The sequence below is a fragment of the Narcine bancroftii genome, chromosome 10 (assembly GCF_036971445.1).
Source record: "Narcine bancroftii isolate sNarBan1 chromosome 10, sNarBan1.hap1, whole genome shotgun sequence".
Lineage (NCBI taxonomy): Eukaryota > Metazoa > Chordata > Chondrichthyes > Torpediniformes > Narcinidae > Narcine > Narcine bancroftii.
The window spans coordinates 39,544,175-39,562,306 of NC_091478.1; the positions used below are offsets into that span (position 1 = coordinate 39,544,175).

The following is an 18,132-nucleotide window of genomic DNA, read 5'->3' on the forward strand; positions in this document are numbered from 1 at the left end:
AATCGGAAATTTTACATGCAAATTAAGTTTTGCATAATGTTGTTCACAACACTCTTAGTTTTTCTAAAACTCCCATAAGAGGCCTTCTATCGCCCAAAGGGGTTCTATTACCCATTGAAAGTTGATCAGATTCTTTTCAGACCAATTTTGGAGGGACTTGGCTGAGATTTTCTTTTGAGTTGGTTGTTTTGAAATCTGGTTTGTTTGTCTTCATTATATTTTAATTAAATTTATTCTCTCATTGTCTTGCCAAAAAAGAATGGGATATTGCAGTACCTCGTCAGAATCATGTGTGTGTCCTGCACATGGCTCAGTAGCAATGTAGACATATGAAATCGTGCACCTAACTTGAGTTTGATGTAGGATTTCTGAAGGGAGTGAAACATGAAAGTCTCCAGATGCTGTGATTGTAGTAAAAACTCACAGAAATGCTGGAGGATCTCAACAGGTCTCACAGCATCAGAGGAGGTAATGATACTGTGTCCGCATGGCATGCACGTGGTAAATTAAACAAAACATCAAAAGAATGCTTTTGATATTCTTAGAGAGAATGACCAAGAACTCTTTTTTAATGTTTCAGCTGGGAAGGTGTCTTGGCCTGACTTGGAAAGACAAACCTTTTTTTATTAATCTACTTTTGGCTGAAGTTAGAAGACAAAAGGTGATGACCTGCCCAATTGTGTAATTGGGTGTGGCTACCACACTATTGACAAGGGGTAAACTGCATATTTGGCTTTTAAACTCCCTTTAACTTTAACAAATTTCAACATGTAATGTTGGTCGGGGAACAGCAAAGGAGAACATTGTAAAAGATTATAAATGTCGACTGTACACAGCAGGCACAGAGATATTAAATTGAAATTGCATCTTAAACATGATACTAAATTAATGGAAGGAGTTCTTTTAGTGATCGCTGTAGAATTTCATCAAATGCTACCAGCAATTGCATGAAATACAAAAGCAGATGAATTTAAATGTTAAATTAAAGCATCATATTCCATGATTACCCTCGAAAGCCAGTTTGTGAGCGCACTTTATAGGCGATCCTTCTGGGGAGGGAATTTTTCAAATTTACTTAGATTAGGAAAAGAGGAAATTAAACATGAAGACTTGACAGGAATAATTTCTGTGAAAAACTTGGGCTGAATGTCATCATCTGACACAAGCTGTTTTTTCAATTACGTGGAAGAGCAATTTTAGCACCATTAGATGATTAAACTTGCCGGACGATCTGTATGATATAAATCTATTGACCGTGTGATGGATGTTGATGAGGCTGTGTATTTTCCTGCCCAATGTTTAAACTCTCTGTTGCCATCTGGTTGGCCATTAATACTGAAGTAAAAAGGAGTAATGATTGTGCTACTGAGAAATTTGAGTCCAATACTATGCAATGGGAAAAGATTCTCAGTTTAAATCTTACTGCCACAGGTAATTGAGGCTACAATAATGACTGGTGATGCTGTCAAGAAAAATGTCTTCATCCTTTGGATACCGATGAACCCGTCTGATCTACTTTTGCAATTCAAATGATTTCAGCGCCCAATTTTACTGAGCTATAATGAGCCATATTGTTGACCTTCAGCTCAAAACTCAGTGATTTTTTTCTATAGATTGCTATGTATTGATTGTTTTAAAGTTGGAGATGAAAATAATCCATACAATTTTTACAGCAGATTCAAAAGTTAAAAAAAGTGTCTCTGAATATGCTTAATAAAAGTAGAGTACAACTCTGATTATCCAAAATCAGATCCTCAGTTATCCAAAATCAGAAATCCTCATTTATCCAAACTTTTATTGGAGCCGAACTGACTGGGGACCTCAGGCTCCTGGCGGCAACGGGGGACCTTAAGCTCCCAGGCAGACGTGGAGCTCTTGGACTCCTGGCACGAGCGGGACCTCAGTGGGGGAAGTATTGGTGATCAGCGTGGCCAGCATTCTTTTGGTGAGAATTACACAAAAAGCCTTCCCTTGTTGTTTGTTGCTGTTTAAACACTGTTACAAGTGATTTGCTGTTGCTACTGGGCTGTTTAAAAAAAAAGACAGTTTTCCTGAAAAAAAGTTTATCCTAAGTGGGCCCAGTCCCGACCATTTCAGATAATCGTGTTATATGGCGAGCTCTCCGCTGGCCACCGTGACAGAGGTGCACCAAAGAAAAGATACAAGGACTGCCTAAAGAAATCTCTTGGTGCCTGCCACATTGACCACCGCCAGTGGGCTGATATCGCCTCAAACCGTGCATCTTGGCGCCTCACAGTTTGGCGGGCAGCAACCTCCTTTGAAGAAGACCGCAGAGCCCACCTCACTGACAAAAGGCAAAGGAGGAAAAACCCAACACCCAACCCCAGCCAACCAATTTTCCCCTGCAGCCACTGCAACCATGTCTGCCTGTCCCGCATCGGACTTGTCAGCCACAAACGAGCCTGCAACTGACGTGGACTTTTACCCCCTCCATAAATCTTCATCCGCGAAGCCAAGCCAAAGAAAGAAGAAAGAAGACTGTATATAAGATTACGAGGGACTTAGATGAGGTAGACAGCCAGCAATTATTTTTCTCTGGGGTGACAAGAACAAAACCAGGAGGATTTCGGTTGAAGGTGAGTGGAGGAATGTTGTTCACAGACCGTGGGTGCTGTGGAATGCATTGTTGTTGATGGTGGTGGAGGCTGGTACAATTGGGACATTCAAAAGATTCTTAGATGAAAGGAAAATAGGGGTTATGGGTGTGAAGTAAGGAAAAAATAGATTGTTGTGTAGTTCAGCACAACATTGCAGGTTGAAGGGCCTGTGCTGCAATGTTCCATGTTCTATGAAACATTTAAGCATGGAAGTGAAATAAATGTACACACTGTGCAAAAGTACATACCTACTTTTTTGTATATGTTTTTTAGTGTGTGTATTTAATATATAATTTGAATCCCTAATTATGTTGTTCATGAAATAACTTGGTACTTGTGTTAGAGTTTATTTCATTTCCAAGGAATATTATAGAAATCTGACTGTATGGAAATCACTGCAAAAATCATAATTGCCTTCATAATATCCTGAGCAATGGCGGGTATAACAGCTCGTAATTAATGAGCCCATCACAGGTTACTCATTTCTCAGATGTTGGCATCTCTTGCCGGTTGGCAAACGCCTTGTGATGACAAAGGACCAAAATGTATGTTTCCAAATCAGGATGTTGTGCTGTCTGGAGGGGAACCTACTGGAAGTAGTTGTATTTCTGTGCTCTAACCCACTGTGTTAGAGGTTTGGGGACTGCTGTCAATGTCATTCTTGCTAAGTAATTGCCATCCCTTTTGGAGAAGGTGTACACTGCAGTTACAATAAGCCAGTGATGTGGGGGGAATGATTGTGTTGAGTGCTGGATGAGAATATTTGCCCTGTAAGGTGCTGAGCTTCTTGGAAGTTGCACTGATCGGGGCAAGTGGAGAGTTTTCCATCGTTCTCCTGATTTCTGCCATATAAATGCAGAAAGCTTTGGTGGGGGGGGGGGGTGGCATTACTTGGCACAGAATATCCAGCCTTTGACCTGCTGTTGCAGTCACTGTATTTATGTGGGTGGTCCAATTTTGTTTTAAGCTGATAATTAAATTGGTAGGTGAATGATAGGGGGATAGCAATGGTAATCCCATTAAATTTAAAGGGTGGGTGATGAGTTTCTTTGTTGTTGAAGATGACCATTGCCTGGCATTCTTATGGTATTTGCCACTAACCAGCCCACTGGCAGGCAAGCAGCAGAGCTGAAGCTGAGCTTAAGTTTCTCTGACATGCTCAGCCAGAAGCCTTTCACGTGAAGCTGTTGAATACGGACGTTGTCGTAGCAAAGGATTGAATTATTATGCTGAGTTACAGCAAAATATTACTCAGTGCCCACTTTTAGTGACAGCCTTTTGGCCCAAGAAGCAGACATGATTGGCAGGCTCTTAGAAGGTTTTTAATCTCCTCGATTGGATCCTTTACCATGGCTCAGTTAGAGCTCATTTTGAGCTGTGACTGTCAGACAGCAAGATAATTCAGTAAAGCATCACAGAGAAACAACAGACCTGGACTGCATTAACACATGTTGTATGAGCCTTGCTATAAGTTGCTGTTCCTATTCAATAAAAGCAACAGCCATGTAAAAGTTAAGTAAAATTTTAAAATAGAGAAATAATAAAAAACATTGGAAGTGCCTTTTGGGACTGGATGTGGTCAGATTCTGTTTTTCTCTCATTTGGATGGGTGGCAGCATTTTAGAATTTAAAAAAAAAGTTATTTTAATCCATGATTTTGGTTTTAAAAGGGAAAGTCACGTCTGAGCAAATTGATTGATTTTATTGAGGAAGTAATAAAGAAATCATTCAGGGTAGGGATTTGACGTGGCCTACATGAATCTTAGCAAGTCATTTCATAGAGCACCACACGGCAGATTGATCAAGGAAATAGAAGCCTATGGGATCCAAGGAGAAGTGGTGTTGGATAAATAGTTGGCGCAGTGGGACAAAGTGAAGGAGAATGATTAGGAGTTTGAGTTGATGGAAAATTGAACACAGAAGGAATCCCCATGGACTGGTTCTGGAAACAATTCCACATTTTATGATTCAGGAACTTGAATTTAAATAGCGTGGCCAGATGAGGAAGTTTGACATTGAGAAGTTAAGTTCAGGGCAGGAGGGAGATATGAATGTTAGGTGGACATAAAGACAGCAAATTGAATTCAGTCTGGAGGGGTGAGGAAAGGTTATTTGAGAGGGTAAATAAGGCAGTACATGACAAGTGGTAAGCGTGGTGGAACAGAGAATGCAGATCCAAAAATCCTTGAAGCAGCAGAACAGGAGGATTAAGAAAGGCAATGGGGATTTTTCTTTTGTCTTCGCCTGCCAGAGAAAGGTCAAGGTTCGTTCAAATTTATTGTCACGAGTACTGAGCTACAGTGAGAATGTTTGCTGAGTGCGCAATCCAGCCCGTCATTTCATAAGTAGTGTAGCGATTTTAAAACACAATACCAAGTGCAGAATTATAACGAGCTCAGCGGCAGCGAGGCACCAACAACGTAGTGTGAGGCTCACTCAGGATCCTGCCACTGGCAGGAAAGGAACTGTGCAAATTCTATCTGCAGGTGCATTAAATATATTTAATGAGGCAGCCTCCTCTGCTTCTCCTGAGTCAGAGAATTCCACAGATTCACTACTCTCTGAGAAAACCAGTTCCCCTTCATCTGGTGGTACATGATCTCGTACTGCTGCATCCTCTCCCTGACAGGAGGAGAAAGAAGAGAGTGTGGCAGGGTGGGATGAGTTTTTAATATGTTGGCTGCTTCTCCAAGGCAATTGAATATGAGAATTGTGGGGGAGAGGCTGGAAATGTAGTGTCACCCACACTATAGGAAGCATGTTGATATCACTGGAGAGAGGGCAGGAATCCAAAACAGAATACTTAAAGATGCTGAAACTTGAAATAAAGCAAAATTGTAGACTAATTTACACTAACACTGAACACTCAGCAGACCAGATAGCCTCTTGAGAGGGAGAAACATTTCAGGTGTGACTATATATATTTATAGAAAGGATGTAGATAAGGTGGAGAGGGTGCATAGAATGTTTTCAAGAATGTTGCCTGGCTTACAGCATCTGGATTACAGTGAGAGATTAAGGAGACTCGGACTTTATTCATTGGAACGTAGACGACAGAGAGGGGACTTGATAGAGGTATTTAAAATTATGAAAAGAATAGAAAGACTAGACATAAACAGACTCTTTCCCCTGAGGGCAGGGGAAGTTGGAACAAGAGGCCATGAGAGTTAAGGGTAAGGGGGTAACACTTTAGGAGAAATACTAGAGGTGGCTTTTTCACTCAGCGAGTGGTAGCAGAATGGAATGATCTTCCGAATGAGATAGTTGCGGCAGGGTCCCTTCTGTCATTTAAGAAAAGGTTGGATGTGTACATGGAGGTGAGGGGGTTGGAGGGTTATTGTCGGAGATTGGGAGGTTTGAGTTAGTGGAGTTGTTCCAGTGAACCGGTGCGGACTCGAAAGGCCGACATGGCCTGTTTCCGCTCCGTAAATGTTTATATGTTATAAACATAATTCAATTATAGGCTAGAACAAAGATAACATATACTCACTGGAATTCAGAAGAACCAGCAAGGATCTGATCGAACCATAAAACTATGAATGAAAGATGGAGTCAGGAAAGTTGTTTCCACTAGTAGGTGAGCCTAGGACAGGGGAACATAACCCAATATTCGGGGGAGTAAATTTAAGAGACAGATGAAGGGGAACTGCTTTTCTCAGAGAATAGTGAATCTGTGGAATTCTCTGCCGAAGGAAGCAGAGGAGGCTGCCTCATTAAATATACTTAATGCACGTAGATAGAATTTGCACAGTAGGGAAATGAAGGATTATGGAGGAAAGACAGGTAAGTGGAGCAGAGTCCACAGACATATTAACCATGATCTTATTGAATGGTAGATCCCCATTTCCATCAGTCCACCCAGGATCGATCTCACTGTGTTCATTTTTTTCCATCCCTCCCTTGTTACTGGACACTTCACCCCCCCCCCCCCCCACCCCCTCCACTGTTATACATGGCTTGTGGAGGAACCCATGGCCTCCCTGCCAGTCTGGAATATTGTGGATTGCAGGTAGTCATGTCTCCTCCCTGTCTGAAGCTTATTCGGAAGTCACATCACTCGTCAATCATTGTTGGACTCCAGCCACACATTAGTGCACACCTTGTCACCTTGTTGGTGGCTCATTTAAATTACCTAAGGAAATTATTGGCTAGGCATCCAGATCAGAACTGTACAAGACATAAACGCATATCACATTCTTTTTCTCTGCCTCATGGTCCAAGCACCGGACATCGCTCCACTCCAGGTTGCTACTAGTGTCGAGGGTAAGGTGTGCATTTCACTGAAGCTGAGCCATAGTACTGCGATAGATTAGTGTTTGCAGAGAGCCACACCCCCAGTTTGTACAGGGAACCGCGAGTCTGTGTGAAAGTTCCTGTCTGTAGAGTGTGTACTCGTATGTGAGCATGTAGAGCGGCCACTGGTATCGGAGTCCAATCTGGGTCCAATGTGAATGTCTATATAGTTGTTTAGTGATATAGTAATTGACATTCTCCTCTGTTTGTCTCCTGTGTGTCCAGACTTGTCTCTCTGTAAACCCACCGAAACTGATACTCTTCCAAAGACAACAACCCCCCCCCTCCCCCGGTTCCATCTGACTATCACCCACATAACTCCTCAGCTGGGCTTCTTCTCCCTCGCTTCACTGTTCTTGTTCCATCTACGCTTCATCCCTCCAATATATGGTTCAACCTACTTGTGTCATTCCTATATCAATATTATCTCTATCTTCCCTCCACACGTTCACACTCAACCCAAAAAGTTGACCATCCCTTTGACTCCACAGATGCTGCAGTTTACTTTTTGTTATTGGTCAGAATCTTGTGATGGCACTGTGCACAAATATCTCTGGACCCACTTGGCAAGAATTGGGTGGATTTGAAAATCCAGAAGTTCAGCCCCATTGGAAAGATGTAGTTGAGCCCTTGTTGCAACCTGTGATTTCAGCTGTGTGAGTTATCAGGTAAAGTGAATGAAGACTGTCTCTGATGGTGGGGGCCTTTAGGAAGCTAGGATCCAATTGGTATCTTGGACTGGGCATAGTTGCAAGGGCTTCACTTTTACACTGCCTGTCTCTTTTATCAGATTGATACCCTGGGCTAGGTGTGAATGAATGCTGTTCCTGAGACAATGTCCAATGCTCCACAGTAAACCGTTTGGTTCACTGGATGAATAGAAATAGTAGAGTGAGAAATTACACAATACAGATTACCGTAGAAACAAATCTGTTGGACCACAGAGTCTGGGCTGACCATCAAACACCCTCTTGCACTAATCCTACATTAATCCCATCATATTCTACCCATATTCATTTCCTCCTAGATTCCATTACAGGCAGACCCCGGAGTATGAACGTCCAGGTTACGAACAACTCGTACTTACGAACACGTTGTTCCCCAATTGCACATAATGTTATCTCACAAATGCCAAATAAGAAATGTAATACAAATTTGTACAGACCCAGGTAACGAAACTTGTTCATAAGATGGGGACTACCTACTCGGAATCAGAATTTATTGTTACAAACAAGTCAGAAAATGTATTGTTTTGTTGCAACATTACAGTGTAAACATTCATATCAATTAACTTAGAAAATAAATAAAAATAGTGCATGAGAAGTCAAAGTAAGGCAGTCTCTTTGGTTCATTGATCATCCAGGAATCTGATGGGAACGGGGAAGAGCCTTGTCTTTAGGTTCCTGTACATTTTTCCCGATGGTAGCAAAGTGAAGAGATCATGGCCTGGGTGGTGGGGGTCCTTGAAGATAGAGGTTGATTTCTTTAGACACCGCCTCTTGTGGGTGTCTTCGATAGAGTGAAGTCTGGCGCCCGTGATGTCGCAGGCTGAGTTAACAACCCTCCGGAGTTTTCCTTGTCCTGATCGTTGGCACCTCCATACCAGACAGTGATGCAACCAGCCGGAATGCTCTCCACGGTACACCTGTAAAAATTTTCAAGAGCCTTTGGTGACATACCGAATATCCTCAAACATCTCACCTGTGCCCCAGTGACAATTCACAAAGCCCAATTAACTTAGCAGAGCGCATGTCTTTGGGACAAAGCCAGAGCACCCAACGAAATGGCAGTGGGACTATGGGCCTTCTCTTGTTCAGTGTAATTCTCGGATTTTACAGACCATCTGCCCTGCTGCAATTGAATTGTAAATGGAGAGATGGCGAAAGAACTGTGCTTTAGCGCTGCTCACGACTTCAGGAGATCCTAAAGGGCTTTGCAGCTAATGACATGGTATAGAACACATAGCAACCAACTTATGCACAACAAGCTCCCACAAAGCATTGTTTGGTAATGTCAAGATCGTCTATCTTTGCAATGTTGGTTGGGAAATAAATATTTATCTAGACATTTTTTTTCCAATTTTTGTTAGTTTTGTCTGACCCCTTGATATTTAGGCATGATCTTCAAACAGGTTTTCTTTAAAAGAATTGAGTAAAATAGTTGCCATGGAGCTGAAATAAAGGTGTGGTATTCTAATGTAAGAATGTAGTTATTTTCTCTGGTTTTAAAACCCATTTTTACCCCCTCCATAAATCTTCGTCCGCGAAGCCAAGCCAAAGAAGAAAACCCATTTGTTTTGGGTAGATCAGTGCCCAGCCGAAAAATTGCAGAAGAGGTTAATACACCAGTTGCTTTATTTTGGGCCTTGCATCTTTAGAATACGCTTTTGTTGTTATGACTACGACTGACATGCTTTAGAACTGGCAAGGTGTGGCCTTTATTCCATGAGAATTCTACCTCATTAATCTGGAGAGCAAGTGTGGCTGGTGGTTTAATCATCTGTTTAAAACTTGTTCTGCTTTAAATTCCACTTATCGGTCAATTCTACATTGTCATTATTTCTCATACCCTGCTCGTACATTTCCCCTTCTCTGACGCCACATCGCTATCTCAATTTACTCCTAATTAATCCTGAACATTTCTTTACACTTTCCCCTTCTTATTAGTCTTGATTTTACCTTCCCCCTCCTCCTAATCCACAACCTCAGTCTCCCTTCATCTTCTCCCAAGTTCTGACTTTTTACCCTCTTTCCTGCCCACTGATTGCCTCTGGCGCCCTCTTTTCCCAATCAACCACCCATCCACTGGGTCTTAACCTCCCCCCTACCCTATTGTCCTCTTGTCCACCCCTTATCCCATTCCCAACTCTTTCTCTTCTGATGTTATCTCTTCTAAAAATTTCAGCTCTCCCATCCTACAAGTAGCAGTCTCATTGTCTTCTCACCTCATAATCCAAGTTTTGAACTTCAGATTGACTTAGAATGTTCTTTTGCTTTCTACATTTGATCTCCCGTCATAACAAATATAATAACGTTGTGCTTTCTTGGACGAGGCTCAACTTTGCAGAAAAAATATTTGTCTTCTCAACTGCAATGGTGTTAAGGAGATTTAGTAGTCCTTCAGTTTCCCAGGCTTTGTTAAGAATGGCATATGTTTTGTTAAACAAATAAAGCTGTGTGAGGTTGAAGATCACTCACTTTGCCTGTCATGCATTGCAGTTAACATATTACCTCAAATTCTTTTGAAAATTGATATCACATTTGTCTGGATTTCTACAAAACTGCTACCTTAGTGAAGCACATCCAGATTATGTCAGGGTACTAATCAAAAAGACAACCAGCTGGTCTCCTGCATACCAGTTTTTTTTAATGTATGAATGTAAGCCAGTAAAAGTTACGCAGCCATAGAGTGATTCAGCGCAGAATCAGGCCATCCGGCCCACTGTCTGTAATGTCTAAACGAATCCCAAACCATTCTCTCCACATTCCGTTCAACTCTACCCAGATCCAACCACCCATGTGAGGGGAAATTTACAGTGGCCGAACTGTATTATCTTTGAGAGCTCAGAGGAACCCAGAGCACCCAGGGAAAGTCCACACCAAATGGGAAGGGCATGCTGTCTGCACACAGGTAACATCTGAGGAATGTTCAGTTGTGAGGCAGCTTTACCAACTGCAGCACCATCTCCATTCAATTCCTCGGAAATGGAAGTTTCCTTGGCTGCAAGCAGCACGCCCAGTGTGAGTAAATGGCAAGTAATTCGGGGGCATCATGGTTTGTGTAGCAGTTTGAATCCGACCATGTCTGTAAGGAGTATGTACATTCACTCCATATCTGAGTGAGTTTCCTCCAGGTGTTTTGGTTTCCTCCCACCCTTCTATGGGTGTGTAGGTTAATGGGGGTATTTAGGCTCATGGACCAGAAGGGCCTGTTACTGTGCTGTATGTCCAAATTTAAAAAAAACCATTCATGTCACACAACTATTATGCATTGGCCATCTGTCACAAGAGAGTCTAACTACCTACTTTTGACACTTGATGGCATTACTGTTGCTGATTGCCCACCATCAATGCCCACAAAGTGACCGTGAACCAGAAACCAAACTGAGGAGTTGAACAAGACAATCAGGAGATGGTAGGGTCAAGTGCAATACACAAAAGTGCTACCATGGAGAATCCGTAGGAAGTAAAGGGTAACCAATGTTTAGGGCCAGAGCCCTTTGTCGTGGTATGAGTAAAACACTGCCAAGCTCCTGAATAAAAGGGTGGGAGAGGAGAAGAGGGAGGAAGGGGCAAGGGGAGAACTACAGGCTAACAGGTAAAAGGAGATGGGTAGATACAGATGAGAGGGAGCTGAAGAGGAAAAAAAAGTGATGGGGGTGTGGCGATGGGGAAGGTAGAACCTCGCTGATGGGATAGGAAAGGGGATGAGCAGCTGGAGGAACGGACAGGGAAAGAGAGACTCGGGCGAGAGTCTTGATGGAAATTGGGCAAGTTGATGATAAATGGTGCCTAGTTGGAGAGATGGAATACAAGGTATTGTTCCTCCTATTTTGCGGGTAGCTTCAGTTTGGGTGATGCCTCATCTGTTAGATGAAGAAGTTTTAGGGATAATGTTCTTTTTGTCCATTTTATCTGGATTTTTTTTACCCACATTGTAAACTGGCCATTTTAACCCATGTAGAATCTCAAAATAAGCAGGTGGAAACAGGATCTAGTTGGCAGCATCAGTGGAACTTGTCTTGCTCTCCAGCTCCAGATGTTTCTCCCACCCCATCCTTGACTCACACCACAGATTTTTAAATGGTTATAGGCAACCATTTCAACTCTTCCCAATTAATTCCTACAATGACGTGTCTGTCCTCAGTCTCATCTGTTGTCAGGGTGAGGCCAGACATAAACTTGAGGAGCAACTCATAATTTTTCTCCTGGACATCCTTAAATAACAGCTTGTACACTGATTTTCTAACATTAGGTAAGGCCCCCTCTCATGTCTGCCTCCAGTGTTTCCATCTCTTCTTTACCTACTTCTGTACTTTACATTTTTTTCAATTTCTTCCCTCTCTCTAACTCCTCTCCATCATCTACCTGTCTCTCCACCTCTAGCACCTTCCATCCTATACCCTGTCACCTCTTGGCGCCTCTTCCAGGTTATTTCCCCCTTTGTGTCTGTAATATTTACCTTCTCTTTAGTCTTGATAGGATTCATGCCCAAAATGTTGACTGACCATTTCCACCCATGCATCCTGTCTGACCTGTCGAGTTCCTCCAACAATTTTTATTTGTTTCCTCAAGATTCTAGAATCTGCTGTCTTTGTGTTTTTCTTCACAGAATTTGAGTATTTACCACCTAGCAGAATTTTAAAATGACTAGGGAGGTTAGTTTATCACATCTCTTCCCTGCCCGATTCCAATTGAGTGTGACGTCAAAATTAGGATTTCAGGTTCTTTTGATGGCTTTTGTTTTAATTTAGGTTATTGCAAACAACATTGTCAGAATGAGGTTTATCGTCAGGAAATGTGTTGTTTTTTGGCAGCTGTATGGTGCAGAACATGGTGAAAAAATTAATCTAAAATCACATAAATATGTATTTAGTAGTGCAAAAAAAGAGAAAAGGTGAGATCTTGTCCAGAGGTTCCTTGTCTGTTCAGAAATCCGATGTCAAAGAGGAAGAAGTTGTTTTTGTAACATTGAGTGTGAGTCTTCAGGCTCCTGTCCCTCCCGATGGTAGCAGTGAGAAAAGGTGGTGAGGGTAGAAGTTTTCTTGAAGCACCACCTCTTAAAGATGCCCTTAATGGAGTGAAGACTAATGCCCACGATGACTCTGGCCGAGCTTACAACCCTCTACAGCCTGTTCCTGTCCTGTGCATTGGCACCTCCAGGTCAGAGAACAATGCAACCAGTTAGAATGTTCTTCACGGTGCGCATGTAAAAATTTACAAGAGCTTTTGGTGACGTCCCAAATCACATCAAACTCCTGATAAAGTTTTATATTGTTCTGGAAAATGTTTGCTGTATCAGGTTCTGGTGGGTGGAGATCCTTTACTCCATTACTTCATGAATAAAAATAAAAATTCTGGAAACACTCAACAGGTCAGTCATCATCAATGAAAAGAAGCAGTTACCATTTCAGTTCTGAACAAAAGATGAACTAAGTTGCAGAGAAGCTAATGAGAGAGATGAATATATTTCATAGACTGAGAACAGATCAGATGGGTCAATGGGACAGTTGAATGGTTAAATGCTTCTTGACCTGCTGAGTGCTTCCAAAATTTTCACTTTTTAAATTCTGATTTCCAGCATCTGAGATGTTTTTTTTTGTTGGTTTTCAGTCCTTAACTTTTGTCAGCTACTGTTTCAGTAGTTTTTGGAGAGGAATTACAACAAAGAGAAGTCCTGCGTCCCTCCCTGATTAAAATTTGTCATCCCCTCTGCTGATCTCTTCCACATTTAACTTTGGGCTGCAGCTGCTCGAGTCCCATGCAGGTGGTTGCCATTGTATAAGTAGCTTTATTCATTATCAAACTGATGGAAGGACATCAGTTCCTTTCCTAATGTTTGTGGGCTTGAATGGCTCTCAGAATGACAAAATACACTTTGAAGCCCACAAAGTTATGCCAAGCATGTCCTTACCCTAGAAGTTACTAGGCTTACTCATAGCCCTCTATTTTTCTAAGCTCCATGTACCCATCCAAAAATCTCTTAAAAGATCTTATCGTATATGCCTCCACCACCATTGCTGGCGGTCCATTCCACACACCCACTGCTCTCTACATTAAAAAAACTTAACCCTGACATCTCCTCTGCACCTAATCCCCAGCACCTTATACTTGTGTCCTTTTGTGGCAACCATTTCAGCCCTGGGAAGAAGCCTCTGACCATCCAATGTCTCTTATCATCTTATACACCTCTATCAGGTCACCTCTCATCCCTCCAAGGTGAAAAAGCTGAGTTCATTCAACCTGTTTTCATACGGTATGTTCTCTCATCCCGGCAACATCTTTGTAAGTCTCCTCTGCATCCTTTCTATGGCTTCCACATCCTTCCGGTGGTGAGGCGATCAGAACTGAGCACAGTACTCCTGGGCTCTGACCAGAGAACTATATAGCTGCAACATTTAGCTCTCAGCTCCTCAATTCAATTCCACGATGAATGAAGGCCAATACACTGAATCGTTTCTTAACCACAGAATCAACCTGTGCAACTGCTTTGTGTATCCTATGGACTTAGACCCCAAGATCCCTCTGATCCTCCTCACTGCCAGGAATCTTACCATTAGTACTATTTTCTGCCATCCTATTTGACCTTCCAAAATGCACCACTTCACACGTATCTGGATTGAACCCCATCTGCCACTTCTCATCCCAGTTTTGCATCCTATCAGTGTCCTGCTGTAACGTCCAACAGCCCTCCCCACTATCCACAACAGCCCCAACCTTTGTGTCATCAGCAGACTTGCTAATCCATCCCTCCACTTCCTCATCCATTTATAAAAGTCACGGAGAGTAAGGGTCCCAAACTTGCCCTGTTTTATTTTGAGCTGTACTCTTCTCGTGACTATTGTAACACCAGCCCTTACACCATTGTCTATATTTGGTTTTTTTTGTTTCTCTATGTGCTGTTGAGTTGACTTGCCTGGATAGCCTGCAAAATGAAGCTTATTGTGCTATTTCTGTATGTGATTGTGAAACTACTCGGTGCTATTCAGTACCACATTTGTTTAAAATCTATAATTGCCAAATATTCTGTTCATCTTTAAAAACAAAACTGTATTCTTGTACTTAATGGCGGCAGCAGAGACTAGAAGTGTTATGTGGAATTTTGTGTGTTGAGTTTCTACTCCTCTCCTCAGGATGTAATTAATATATAACATGAGCAAGTCCTGTTTGCCATTCTTTTAATCTAACAGGTAAGTAACTCCTGTAAGGCTCTGATTTCTCCTGTTTTAATGTCTCAGTACAGAATTTGGCATGGGATGAAATATTTGACAACCATACTCTATTTTTAAACTGTTTACACTTTCAACATTTGCATGGACTGATGCTCTGCTATGTTGTGACATACGGAATTGATAAAGATACAGTGCAATTTTAGATTCTTTTGTCCTCCAGTACGCTTCCACCCTATCTTTCTCGTTAAATCCAACCATAAAAAATGCTGGAACCCTTCAATGGGTCAATCCTCATTTCCTGTTTCTATGTCAGATTTCCAGCATCTGTAGCTTTTTTACATTTTTGCTCAGTATTTTATTATAGGTTATTGTGTTTCCCTGATATTTGTCTTCAGACTCAAGATGAGACCTCTGATCAAATGGAACTAGGAGTGGGGGAGGGTGCTGGTTTGGTTTAATATACTGTATACTCTCAGCCTTTTTCTCTCCACTCACATTCCACGTTAAGTAATCCCTGTGCCATCAGTGCTCTGTGATTGGTAAGGCATTGCTTAGGGTGGTCTGTGGGTGGGAAGGGAAGGTTGAGAATCACTGGAAAAATTGTCATTGGCCCATTTCCTTTGGAGTTATGTAACTGTGCACATAACAAGTCAACGAGATACGATTAAAACAGTGGTTTTCAAACATTTTCATTCCACCCATGCACCACCTTAAGCAATCCCTTACTAATTACAGAGCACCCATGGCATAGGGAATACTTAAAGTGGGTGTGTGAGTGGAAAGAAAAAGGTTGTGAACCATTAGTATAAATGAAGCCCCAATTACACTAAATATCTTCCTCTAATTTAGAGGATCCCACACCCTTTCCCCATCACCTTGCTGGGTGAAAGTCATATTGTCGTGTATGGCTTAAACCTAGTTGGTAGAATGTTTTGCCAATGTCCTAATTTACAGAAAGCAAAAGAAAGTACAACAAGGTACTTAGTTGGTACAGTACTTCAAAACAATGCAATCGTGATCATTCCAGAATGAATCAGTTACTTAACACCCTCTTGGCACCTTCAAGTCCTTTGGGCTGTGCAGTTGGATTTCCTCTTTCATTAACGTTCCAGATGGGAATGTTGCATGTGGAAGATGTTGATTCCAGTTCATTCAGCACTTGAGGCCCTTGTGCCAAATCTGAGAACCACGAAAGAGCAGATGCTGGAAAAGTACAATGAAAGCAAGAAAATTCTGGATATATTCAGTAGGTCAGGCAGAATCACGGGAAAGAGAAATAACATTTTTGTTCAAGTTCGCCATCTGAAAAATGAGCTTGTGAAAGAATAAGTTGAACAAACCTGCTTAACAAAGGGTCAATGAATTGGGTGAAAATATAGTTGCCTTGTAACATAGGTGAGAATGTGACGGCCTTCTAACATGACCTTCCCTTTGCTGTAGTGAGATTGTAACTAACACCAAGGACATCCTGTTTTTGCAAAAAAACAAGAATTGCCATCTTTGTGAAACTTGTAGGGTCCCGCATTGCCTGAAGGTGTATAAAAATGGGATGAATACTCTGTATGCTTTGAGTGGGGATCAGTGTAGAGAATGAGTTACTGAACTCTTTTCTCCCACTAGCGCAAGACGATAAAGAAGTGATTCTATGCTCTTTGGTTCTCCTTTTGTTTTATTACAGCACAGGCTGGTTCTCCTTCCACAAATGTCGCCTGGCCTGCATCATTAATTTTTTTCTGTGAATTGCAGACGTGAGATTTCTGCTGAAACCCACTGACAAAATAATGTGGAGGCATCACTATTAGTGCTGTTACACCGCCAGGGATGACCCAGGTTTGAATGTGGCGCTGTCTGTAAAGAGATTGTATGCTCTTCCCTTGTCTGCGTGGGTTTCCTCCAAGCGCATCGGTTTCCTCCCACCCGTCAAAACGCCTTTAAAACTTCTTCCTCTTGAATCCTACCTTCGGTGGGAGAAAGATTTTGACTATTTATTATATCGATGCATCTCATAATCTTACATTCAGTCCTCTGTTTCCTTTGCTCCAATGGAAAGGAACGTAACCTGTTCAACCTCTCTGGAACTGAAGTCCCACAGTGTACAAACATATGCACCAGAAACTACCTCCAAGGGTTGGGCCTTGTCGCTGCGAAGGACCTTCTTGCCTTTATTCGTACATGCTTACTTTGATCCTGTGAGCCTCTGCACAAGTATCGTAAATTCCCGTCTTTATTCAGAATTGTTTGTCATTGTTTGTAAAAGTGGAACAGTGCAGGGATGCTGCTTTCTGAATTCATGAATTTTATGCGTAAGTGCCCTCCAGAATGCTTGAGACTTTGCCCCTGTGCTGCACAGTTTCAAATTTATAATCAAACAAATCACATGTGATGAAAGTGCACATTCCAGATGTTATTCAAGGTTATTTGTATAAATTTACAGCATGTTTTATACAAAGTGTCCTCATTTCAGGGCACCATAATGTTTGGAAAATTTGGGTTCTCATGTATGTGAGTACTCAGGGATGTCTAAATTCTTCATTGGTGCAGGTATAAGAGATCTAGGTTTGTGTCTAAGCTTTTGATCACCTTTTGGAGTCGGTGGTTGCCGTTTTTCAACATGGGGGCCAGAGTTGTGCCAATGCAAGATGCAAACCATTAGTTAGCTACAGAAAGGATGGCCAGATTACAATTTGCCAGGAAGTATTCAAAAGAACCTGCAGAATCCTGGAAAAACTGCTTGTGGACAGACTGTATCGAAGTGATAACAAGAGCAAAGTCTGGAGGTATAAAGGAACTGGCCAAGATACAAAGCATCCCACCTTTTCCATGGCTTGCATCTTGCAGTGCAGCCTCTATATTTCTGTTCATGGTCTTTTGCAGACAGTAGTGATTTGACACATCCATACCTGTCTCCTGGACATATGTTTAGGGATTTTTCTTAATTATAATGAGAATTGTTCTATTATAACAGTGGAGGTCTTCCTTTGAATACCAGTCCCTTTGCAATTACCGAGCTCACCAATAGGCTTTCTTCTTAATGATGTTCTAAACTGTTGATTTTGATAATCATAATGGCTTCTTTGACTTTCATTGGCATAAACATGTCCCTACATTAGAAATTACGAGGCTTTCTCATAGCCCTCTATTTTTCTAACCTCCATGTATCTACCCTAAAATATCCACCTCCAATACTGTTGCCATCAGCCCATTCCATGCACCCACCAATCTCTGCGTTTTAAAAAAAACTTGCCCTTGACGTCTCCTCTGTACCTACTCCTCAATACCTTTAAACCCATGCTCTCTTGTGGCAACCATTTCAGCTCCGAACTCCAAGTG

At 41.9% G+C, this 18,132-nt stretch overlaps 1 protein-coding gene across 3 annotated transcripts in view; it reads left to right on the forward strand.

Moving 5' to 3' along the window:
• LOC138744475 (protein bicaudal C homolog 1-like) overlaps positions 1–18,132 on the forward strand; it is a 284,405-nt gene that overhangs the window by 126,329 nt on the left and 139,944 nt on the right. The window contains exon 1 of one of the 3 annotated variants that reach the window (XM_069900688.1): positions 10,962–11,045. The exons of the other annotated variants lie outside the window; for them this stretch is intronic. Within the exon in view, the coding sequence (XP_069756789.1) occupies positions 11,043–11,045 (3 nt within the window). The 5' untranslated portion in view covers positions 10,962–11,042. Of the gene's footprint in view, positions 1–10,961; positions 11,046–18,132 lie in introns of those variants that run through there. 3 annotated transcript variants of the gene reach the window in all.